The sequence below is a fragment of the Oncorhynchus mykiss genome, chromosome 20 (genome assembly GCF_057628025.1).
Source record: "Oncorhynchus mykiss isolate SJ-2025 chromosome 20, ASM5762802v1, whole genome shotgun sequence".
Classification (NCBI taxonomy): domain Eukaryota; kingdom Metazoa; phylum Chordata; class Actinopteri; order Salmoniformes; family Salmonidae; genus Oncorhynchus; species Oncorhynchus mykiss.
Window position 1 is genome coordinate 41,255,470 of NC_143041.1, and position 10,711 is coordinate 41,266,180.

Here is a 10,711-nt window from a genome sequence, read left to right on the forward strand (position 1 = left end):
CAGAGACGCACCAACCAATCACGAAAACACAGCCAGAAGGTGGGCCACCTCTCGGTGCCTGGTTCCTCTCTAGGTTTCTTCCTTGTTTTTTTCCTAGCCGCTGTGCTGTTGCTTCTGCTTAGGTTGCTCATTGGGGTTTAGGCTGGGTGACTGTAAAGCACTTTCTAACAACTGCTGCTGTAAAAACAGGCTTTATAAAAGATGTTTGATGGACTAACTTAACAATAACAAAAACAACAACAACAAGAGCGTTTTGGTATGGTTAAGCACCCACTTTTACAAGTACTCACGGTTTATTTCAATACCTTAGAAATGGCAGGAGGCACACAGGCTACGAGTTTCTGAAGCTGTGAAGCTATAATAAGCACCAGAGTTACAGATACATATTCATATCAACAGGAGAGAAACATATGTACAAATATAAATTAAATTAAAACACTTCTCCACCTCCTATGATGCTCTTACTATCAATGACTGTGATTGTATTCAATTCAAATATTCTTTGCCACAGGTAGGCAGGAAGGGATAACACTGGAAGATAACTGTAAAAAAAATGTCATGCCTGCTTGAGATGAGAAGGTATGTTTCAGTCTAATATAATTGGCTTAAAATATTACAATAACATACTGTAGTGCAAGAGAAATACTGACTGACAGAATACCATTTTTTTAACAGATTTGAAAAAATACACAATTCACATTCATGACTCTTTTGGTCCAAAGAGAATACAAAGTAAGATGGGATATGCTGGCATAGCTATACAGACAGCTATGTCTTCACAAAAGTCTTCAATTGACGAGGGTCCAATACCAAAACATTCTCTTTCCCCTATCCCTTGTTGACTCCCCCTCGCAGATCTAAAAAGACTGGATATGTATAAGAAAAAATTAGCTGAAAAGTGAAGGACCTAGGTGAAAGGGTTGAAGTCAGAAATGGAACTAGGCCCAAGCCTACTTGACTGTTATGTCTCAGATCCAATCCTTGCAAATCTTCAAAGGGGCAATCAATGGGCTAAAGGGACCAGGGATGGGTTTGGAATCAAGCCTAATGTCATGTTGTATCTTATTATTCCAGGTATAGGTTGCCCTTAGGCACAGAGACAGGATCAGCTTAGTGAGTTTAAGTTTCCTCCAGATTCTTACCATGACGAGAGATTTCACTCATAAATAAAATGTCAGATGTTTTCAGACCTCTAAAGTATTCTAATGAAACCACGTCACATAATATAGCTTATGTAGATCCAGCTATAGTGGGTTTTATCTTGACATTAGACTAGTTTAGAGGTCTGAAAATGTCTGTCAAACTTTGATTTGAGAGCGTAATGTCCCTTTAACCATTGGGAGGGGAAATGGCCTGTGTCTATGGGTGTCCTGTACATACACGGACAGGCTTTAGTGATTGCGGACGTTGAAGAACCCCACGCTGGTCGGCGACTCCTTCACTGTTACCGTGACGAAGTTGGCGGTGACATCCGTGACAAACACGTGCTCTAGAAGGCTCCGCGCCGGCCGCCAGTCCGTCTCCGTTTCCATCTCCATAGAGACAAGGCGGGCCCTGTTGTTGTTGTCGGGATAGGGGGAGTCACACTCTTCTGATTCGCTGCTGCTGGTGTCATCTGAGTCACCCGTGCTGAGCTCGTTAAGGGTCCGGGAGTTGTCACCGCTCCGGGAGTTCCGCTCATTAACGGTAAGGCTCTGTCCTGACTTCCTGTCCTCCTGTCTCCCCCCGTTAGCTCTGCCTCTGCGGGCCGTGGACACGCCACCCTGTGCCTGTACACTCCCTCCTTTCTCCACCCTTCCATTCCCCCTCCCAACACCCCCTGGTCCCTTGTTGTCCATCTCTCTCTCCGTCTCTGCCCCAGTGTCCTTCCCTCTCTCCCCCCTCTCCACTCTGGCTGGTGTCACGCTTCCAGAGTGCAGTGCCCCTCCCCCTAACCCTCCCGACACCAGGCCCTGGTTCAGCCCAGACGAGGTGTGTGTCTCTTTAATGCTCCCCCCTGCTCTTTTTCCTGCCGGGCTGGCACTGCTTCTCAGGCTCAACCTCGAAACTGCAACTCCAGTGGTGCCGGAGGTCCCGTTTCCCTGGAGACCATTGCCGGGCGCAATTCTTTTGACACTCTGCAGGTTGAGAGCTCGGAGGCTGAGGGCCTGACTGATGCGGTCTCTGGCCGAGGGAGGGGTAGAGGAGGGGGGCTTGGCTCCCTGCTGCTGAACCACCATCCCTGCCTGACCTCCTGGGCCCTCCTGCTGCCTCCTCTGCCCAGCTGGGAAGCGCTGAGCTGGGCTACATGCCGTTGAAGAGCCCCCACACCCACTGGAGGTCTTGGAGCTGTGGAGACAGAGTGTGGATGTAGACATCCCTGGTTTTAGAGAGGAAGCCACCTTGAACCCTTCTGCTCTGCCATTGCTGCTGCCGGCGTCAGAGACAGAGAGGGAGCGCTTCAGATCTGACCAGCCCTTACTGTAAGGCGGGGGAGGTCTGCTGAGAGAGGAAGAGGAGGATGGAGAGGATGGGGTGGGGGTGTTGGTCGACATGGAGCGACCTGACCAAATGGAGTTCAGCGGCCCAGGTTTGGAGGCCCCTGCCTGGTAGAAGGCACCTCCAGCAGCCACCTGGTGTGCCACCTCATCTCTGGAGCCCCGGCTAGAGCTCAGGCCAGTGTAGGTGAAACTGGCTGGCTGTAGAGGCTTCTTCACCCCCCCTCGGGGTTCCTCTTTGAAGGGCTCGCGGGGGGGCCTGAGGACCTGCTGGTGGCGAGAAGGAGAAGGGGGCGGGAGGGGCGGCCGGGTCTTTGCCTGTCTCAAAGCCCTCAGCTCGGGGAGCAGCGGTTTTCTCCCGCGCTTTTTCCGGACGGGCTCATTTTTGGCCACAACAATCTGGGGCCTCTTCTGGGGGACGGGGTAGAGGTTGCGGAGGCGAGGACCTGGTTTGGCCTTCTTCCTGTGGTCTTCCTCTTCTTCTTCTTCTTCTTCTGAGGAAGAGGAGGAGGGAGAGGAGGACAGGCCGGATGAAGAGGAGGAGGAGGAGCGGTCGGATTTGGTTTCAGTTGGTTCTGGTTCCTAAAGACGGAGAGAGAGAGAGTTTTTTATATTCATCATTCAAACAAACAAATGAATTGCTGCTACTGTTGTAAATATAATGGATCAATCATTGAGAAGACATTACAAGTATAATTAACATGACCAAAGGAAGTGAATTTGCTGCATTTGTTGTAGTGAGTCGTGACTAAATCGCGTATGTTTGAATAGCAGCAACAGTGTGATGATTACCAGAATTTTCCGTGGACGTCCCCTTGGCCTCTTCCCTCTCTTACGGAAGAGTAGCTCCCTCTCTTGCGCTCTGTAGAAAACACACACACACACACACACACACACACACAAGTCAGATACAGTCACTGACAATGTTCTGCCTCTTTAAAAATGCATCCTTCCTTACTTGAAGAGACTACTGATCTTAATAACTGGACAAGTGAAAGTTTAATTTAACCAATTTGGTTAAGTCAGATATAAGTGATTGCTTCAAGGATTGGAGGAAGGATGCATTTGACCAGGGCAAGTCTAATACACCATGTAGCTACATTAAATATGAAGGGGTTCTTGTCAAACAACTGAACCACTGTGATATGATATCAATAACACACCTCTTGTGGAAGGCAGCCAGTAATCTGGGGTCCAGAATATTCTCTTCAGGCTCCCAACTGTTATGTCTGTAAAGAAAACCCGATATTATATATACCAAAAAAAACGGTTTATTAGTGCACAGTAGAGAGACATTGCACATAAAATGTCAACCATGAATTCTCTGTTCAGGTGGATCTAGTTTAAATCGCCTTTTTCAGAAACAATGTCAGACATAGTCGCATCATATTTAAAAAACAAAACATAATTCACGTTGTGTCTAAATAAAATATTAAGACTATTTGCTGAATAATAGCAAATATTGAGAGTGGCTGTTCATTGTTTAGGGCTAGTGTATATTTAAATGGCTGAAACTGGAGCGTTTGCTCGGATATTTACATTCAGCAACATCAAAGATGGTTTTGTATGGAAACATTATTGGTAAACTAGCACGACGAAAGCACGGCTGCATGCAAATAGTGGGCGTTCTATATTCCCGCTGCTACAGTTCGCTACCGTAGTAGGGTGATGTCTGCTCACGTTACTGGATACCGATTTGGCATCGTAACATAAACTGCTCGGGCTAAAGAAAATAAAGCAAGACACAGAAACGGCGAACACCATCGTCTTTCTTCCATGCATCATGCAGTCTATCCAAAAAACACGGGAATAATCTCCGATTGTAAATATTACGGATGTGAAAGAAATCCGGGGTTGCCTGGGCTCAAGGGATACATTGTTGTCATTGTTTAGCTCAGACAGCTGCTTGCTAAATAGCTACTCACTTGGACGACCACCCTCTCCACTTCACCAAATACTCAAACTTCCCCTGCAAAGGAGAAGATTGGGAAAGAGTTAAACGATTGAACAGGGTCTCATGTTCTCATATTAGGATAAGATACGTTATTTCATACCTTTCGTGGACGTTTGTTGAGGATGCATTCGGCGTCAAATACGTGCCCTACAGTTACCCCCTCCATTGCTACAGCCCCTCTCTCCTTTTTTTACGAAAGGAAAAGCGGAACAGGGAGAAAATATTGCCCTCCAGCGGCATCCGTAGTTCAGGCACCCGTGCATCTGATACGTCACTTTCACTTCTTCATTCTAGAGCGCCTGTATAGCTTTTGGTTTAGGAGCCTCGTTATTACAGTGTTACAATTCTTATCCGATATTTTCTAGGCTCCATAAAAGGCAAATACTTCGAACATTTATAACTTGACAATAAGTTATTATTCGACCATTAAACTTGAGTATTACATTTCACATGCAAGATATTTGTATAAATAAAATGTGTAAAATATTTCAGCACACTTGTCAGAATTTCACAGTGGTCAAAGTTATTATGTACATTTTAGAGCGACTTACGAGCGAGTTGATTCAGGTAGCTGGGTAAGACAACCACATATGTGAACTCAGTCATAGTAAGTTCCCCTGGGTGTTATAGGCATCTCTTCAGCCCCTCCATTTGATGGGCCAGCCCCACGATTGGTCCTTTCAAACTTTGGTCACTTGCCAGTACTCTCTGATTCGCTCTATGCAGAGATGTCTGAAGCTACCTGTATCTCCCTAGCGAGTCCCGATAGGCCGATGAAGCCATGTGAGAGGTCCTCCACCACCCTCAGTGTCACTGGTTGGCCGATATCCTGCAGTTTCTTGGCGGGCATCACAGAGTCATCCAACAACGCATCCCGTGCAGAGGCCTGTGGGGACCGAATGGGGAGTTAGAATGACAGAAAACTCTGAGAGATTTAAGTGGAAAGACCATCAATAGTGGAGAGTGTTAGAAAGACTAGTGAACACGGTAAAATAGACCCATTGCAGTAAAATGTGTATTCCTTTGCTTTCTTTATCTTTTCCATCCCTCTCAACATATAAACCTGTCTTCCTGAATGTGTTGACTCCACCCCACACACCCCTTTACCCTCCCTCCCTCCCTCCCTTCTAATACTCTCATTCCTTTACCCTCCCTCCCTCCCTCCCTCCCTCCCTTCTAATACTCTCTCACCCCTTTACCCTCCCTCCCTCCCTCCCTTCTAATACTCTCTCATTCCTTTACCCTCCCTCCCTCCCTCCCTCCCTTCTAATACTCTCTCATTCCTTAACCCTCCCTCCCTCCCTTCTAATACTCTCTCATTCCTTTACCCTCCCTCCCTCCCTCCCTCCCTCCCTCCCTCCCTCCCTCCCTCCCTCCCATTCCTTTCACGTCCTTCATTCCTTCTGTACCTGTGTCGGCATTGATACGCTTGAAGATCACCCCTTAGGGCAGCAGGTGTCACGCCCTGATCTGTTTCACATGTCCTTGTGATTGTCTCCACCCCTCCAGGTGTTGCTGATTTTCCCCCGTGTATTTATCCCTGTGTTTCCTGTCTCTCTATGCCAGTTCGTCTTGTATGTTTCCAAGTCAACCAGCGGTTTTCCCGGTCGCCTGCTTTTTCTAGTCCTCCCGGTTTTGACACTTGCCTGTTTCTGGACTTTGTACCTGCCTGTCCATTCTGCCAGCCTTGACCATGAGCCTGTCTGCCACTCCGTACCTCCTGGACTCTGGTTTTGACCTTTTTTGCCTGTCCACGTCCTTTCTCTTACCTACCCCTTTGGATTAATAAACATTGTAAGACTCCAACCATCTGCCTCCTGTGTCTGCATTTGGGTCTCGCCTTGTGCCTTGATAGCAGGAGCAGGGAAGGCGGGAGGGCGAGCTGCCAGTGGTGTGCAGGTTAGCAGGATATGCAGTCATAATACCATCCGGGAAGCACACACCACAGGCAATGACCCTCATGGACACGGTATTCAGAGGTCCCCCCCCACCCCCACTTTTCTGTAGGCCTATTAGGCTAGTGTGCTGATTAGGGCACGATATCCAATGCTTTGCTGTTTTTTTTCAGGGCGATAGACTATATCACCTGTAGTAGATCAATCCACAAGTCAAACAATGTTTAGGGTACTAGGAGGTAACTTCCCCAACACTTTTAATTTACATTAAGACCACAAGATGTCACAATTATTTTACCAACACTTTCCCTGGCTGCCACTGCTCTCTGGCTGCCACTGCTCTCTGGCTGCCACTGCTCTCTGGTTGCCACTGCTCTCGGGCTGCCACTGCTCTCGGGCTGCCACTGCTCTCGGGCTGCCACTGCTCTCGGGCTGCCACTGCTCTCGGGCTGCCACTGCTCTCGGGCTGCCACTGCTCTCGGGCTGCCACTGCTCTCGGGCTGCCACTGCTCTCGGGCTGCCACTGCTCTTGGGCTGCCACTGCTCTCTGGTTGCCACTGCTCTCTGGCTGCCACTGCTCTTGGGATGCCACTGCTCTCTGGTTGCCACTGCTCTCTGGTTGCCACTGCTCTCTGGCTGCCACTGCTCTCTGGCTGCCACTGCTCTCTGGCTGCCACTGCTCTCTGGCTGCCATTGCTCTCTGGCTGCCACTGCTCTCGGGCTGCCACTGCTCTCTGGCTGCCACTGCTCTCGGGCTGCCACTGCTCTCGGGCTGCCACTGCTCTCGGGCTGCCACTGCTCTCGGGCTGCCACTGCTCTCGGGCTGCCACTGCTTTCTGGCTGCCACTGCTTTCTGGCTGCCACTGCTCTTGGGCTGCCACTGCTCTCTGGTTGCCACTACTCTCGGCTGCCACTGCTCTCTGGCTGCCACTGCTCTCTGGCTGCCACTGCTCTTGGGCTGCCACTGCTCTCTGGTTGCCACTGCTCTCTGGTTGCCACTGCTCTCTGGTTGCCACTGCTCTCTGGTTGCCACTGCTCTCTGGCTGCCACTGCTCTCTGGCTGCCACTGCTCTCTGGCTGCCACTGCTCTCTGGCTGCCACTGCTCTCTGGCTGCCACTGCTCTCGGGCTGCCACTGCTCTCGGGCTGCCACTGCTCTCGGGCTGCCACTGCTCTCGGGCTGCCACTGCTCTCGGGCTGCCACTGCTCTCGGGCTGCCACTGCTCTCTGGTTGCCACTGCTCTTGGGCTGCCACTGCTCTCTGGTTGCCACTGCTCTCTGGCTGCCACTGCTCTTGGGCTGCCACTGCTCTCTGGTTGCCACTGCTCTCTGGTTGCCACTGCTCTCTGGCTGCTACTGCTCTCTGGCTGCCACTGCTCTCTGGCTGCCACTGCTCTCTGGCTGCCACTGCTCTCTGGCTGCCACTGCTCTCTGGCTGCCACTGCTCTCGGGCTGCCACTGCTCTCGGGCTGCCACTGCTCTCGGGCTGCCACTGCTCTCGGGCTGCCACTGCTTTCTGGCTGCCACTGCTCTTGGGCTGCCACTGCTCTCTGGTTGCCACTACTCTCTGGCTGCCACTGCTCTCTGGCTGCCACTGCTCTTGGGCTGCCACTGCTCTCTGGTTGCCACTGCTCTCTGGTTGCCACTGCTCTCTGGTTGCCACTGCTCTCTGGTTGCCACTGCTCTCTGATTGCCACTGCTCTCTGGCTGCCACTGCTCTCTGGCTGCCACTGCTCTCTGGCTGCCACTGCTCTCTGGCTGCCACTGCTCTCGGGCTGCCACTGCTCTCGGGCTGCCACTGCTCTCGGGCTGCCACTGCACTCTGGCTGCCACTGCTCTCTGGCTGCCACTGCTCTCTGGCTGCCACTGCTCTCGGGCTGCCACTGCTCTCGGGCTGCCACTGCTCTCGGGCTGCCACTGCTCTCGGGCTGCCACTGCTTTCTGGCTGCCACTGCTCTTGGGCTGCCACTGCTCTCTGGTTGCCACTACTCTCTGGCTGCCACTGCTCTCTGGCTGCCACTGCTCTCGGGCTGCCACTGCTCTCTGGTTGCCACTGCTCTCTGGTTGCCACTGCTCTCTGGTTGCCACTGCTCTCTGGCTGCCACTGCTCTCTGGCTGCCACTGCTCTCTGGCTGCCACTGCTCTCTGGCTGCCACTGCTCTCGGGCTGCCACTGCTCTCGGGCTGCCACTGCACTCTGGCTGCCACTGCTCTCTGGTTGCCACTGCTCTTGCTCAAGAAAACATTTCCTCTGTTCGCTCTCCGTTTGAGTTATATTCGGTTTTATTTTCTTCTCCAGATAAACAATCCACTCATTTAGAGAGAAAAAATGTAGATAGGGGGCTAGTTACCCCTTTATGGTTATGAATGAGTTTCTACCGGTCATTTAGACAATTTATGCTAAATTAGCAAGCTAGCAACCGCACTAGTAGTAAATATGCATTTTGCTATTTTGCTATTTGCCTCATGACTCCTGCATACTTTGTTGACTACAAACGTTCTTTACCCAACCGTGGGATAGACTGTTTGTACCCACACTCGGGACTCTGACTCTCTATTGGTTACACAGACTTTTGGCCTCCCATCCTATTCTAACCACCTCTCGTTGGCTTTGTATTCATGTTACCTGATGAAATTGCTGTATGATATGATCTTGTTGCCATCTGATGCACATTCAGCTGTCATAAATCAGCACTGCACAGCTCTCCCTGTCCTCTGCCCTGCCTTGATTGTATTACTGCTGATGATATCTGGAAATGTGCATGTACACCCTGGCCAATCTACTGTTGCCAGCCCCAATTCTGACTTGTGCTCTGATGTCTGCTTCACTGATTTCTGATTTCTCGTAAAAGCCTGTATTTTCGGCACGTTAACACTAGAAGCTTATTACCTAAAATGGATCAATTGAAAGTGTGGGTTCACAGCTCCAATCCAGATGTGTTGGTTATTACTGAGACGTGGTTCAGAAAGAGTGTTTTGAATACTGATGTTAACCTTTCTGGTTATAACCTTTTTCAGCAAGACAGATCTTCCAAAGGTGGGGGAGTGGGTATCTTTACCAAGGATCACCTTCAGTGCTCGGTCGTCTCCACCAAGTCTGTCCCCCCAAAATTTGATTTGCTGGTTTTATACATTAAACTTTCAAATAGCTCTTTGTTGACTGTTGCTGGGTGCTATCGTCCTCCATCAGCACCGGCCTGTACCCTACCTGCCCTAAGCTCTCTCCTGGCCCCTTACACTAAGTCTGAATTTGTCCTGCTTGGTGACCTAAACTGGGACATGCTTAAACCACCTTAAAGCAATGGGACTCCCTAAATCTTCTCAGATTATTACCAATCCCACAATGTATGATTCCAAACACCCAGAAAAGGCTACTCTCCTCGGCGTTATCGTCACAAATAATCCTGATAGGTATCAATCTGGTGTTTTCTGTAATGACCTTAGTGATCACTGTTTTACAGCCTGTGTTTGTAATGGCTGCTCAGTGAAACGACCTGTCCTGATTTGTCATAGACGCTTGCTAAAAAACTTTAATGAGCAAGCCTCCCTTCATGAACTGGCCTCTGTAAAATGGTATAGAATCAGCTTCATCCCCTCTGTCGAAGACGCTTGGACCTTCTTTTTTGATATTTTCAGTGGTATTGTTAACAGACACGCCCCATAATGAGAATTAAAAACAGGTTCAGTCCCCTGGTTCGACCGTGATCTTGTAGAGTTACTCCACCTCAAGAATTCCATTTGGCGAAAGGCTCGGCACACGCATACTCAGGCTGACTGGCTCTCGTTCAGGCAAATGAGAAATAAGTGCACTCAGGCTATCCGGAAGGCCAAAAGTTAGTTACTTTAAGTAGCAGTTCTCTCTCTGTGGGTCTAACCCCAAGAAGTTCTGGAAAACGGTTATAGACCTGGAGAGTAAACCCTCCTCCTCACAGCTGCCCATGTCCCTTAATGTTGATGATGTGGTTGTTACTGACAAGAAGCACATGGCTGAGCTCTTTAATCACCACTTCATTAAGTCAGGAGTCCTATTTGACTCAGCCATGCCTCCTTGCCCGTCCAACATTTCCTCATCTCCCACCCCTTCTAAATGTGACTATCCCCGATGCTCCTCCCTCTTTTCCCCTTCTAATGTGACTATCCCCGATGCTTCTCCCTCTTTTCCCCTTCTAATGTGACTATCCCCGATGCTCCTCCCTCTTTTCCCCTTCTAATGTGACTATCCCCGATGCTCCTCCCTCTTTTCCCCTTCTAATGTGACTATCCCCGATGCTTCTCCCTCTTTTCCCCTTTTAATGTGACTATCCCCGATGCTCCTCCCTCTTTTCCCCTTCTAATGTGACTATCCCCGATGCTCCTCCCTCTTTTCCCCTTCTAATGTGACTATCCC

At 49.9% G+C, this 10,711-nt stretch overlaps 1 protein-coding gene across 1 annotated transcript; it reads right to left on the reverse strand.

The window, feature by feature from the left end:
* Positions 1-251: 251 nt before the first annotated feature.
* On the reverse strand, positions 252-5,203 carry LOC110499438 (chromobox protein homolog 2). The gene is made up of 5 exons (XM_021576581.3): positions 4,532-5,203; positions 4,403-4,446; positions 3,641-3,706; positions 3,270-3,339; positions 252-3,059 (listed from the first exon to the last, which is right to left on the reverse strand). Exons 1-5 carry the CDS (start codon positions 4,595-4,597, stop codon positions 1,392-1,394), a joined length of 1,914 nt encoding a protein of 637 aa, XP_021432256.3. The 5' UTR covers positions 4,598-5,203; the 3' UTR covers positions 252-1,391.
* Between the last annotated feature and the right edge of the window lie 5,508 nt (positions 5,204-10,711).

Bases quoted from the DNA above. Each gene is read 5' to 3' on its own strand.
- LOC110499438 (XM_021576581.3), bottom strand. From the start codon at position 4,597: ATGGAGGGGGTAACTGTAGGGCACGTATTTGACGCCGAATGCATCCTC. The intron at 4,447-4,531 runs GTATGAAATAAC...TCTCCTTTGCAG, and splicing joins TCAACAAACGTCCACGAAAG to GGGAAGTTTGAGTATTTGGT. The intron at 3,340-3,640 runs GTGTGTTATTGA...TGTTTTCTACAG, and splicing joins CTGGCTGCCTTCCACAAGAG to AGCGCAAGAGAGGGAGCTAC.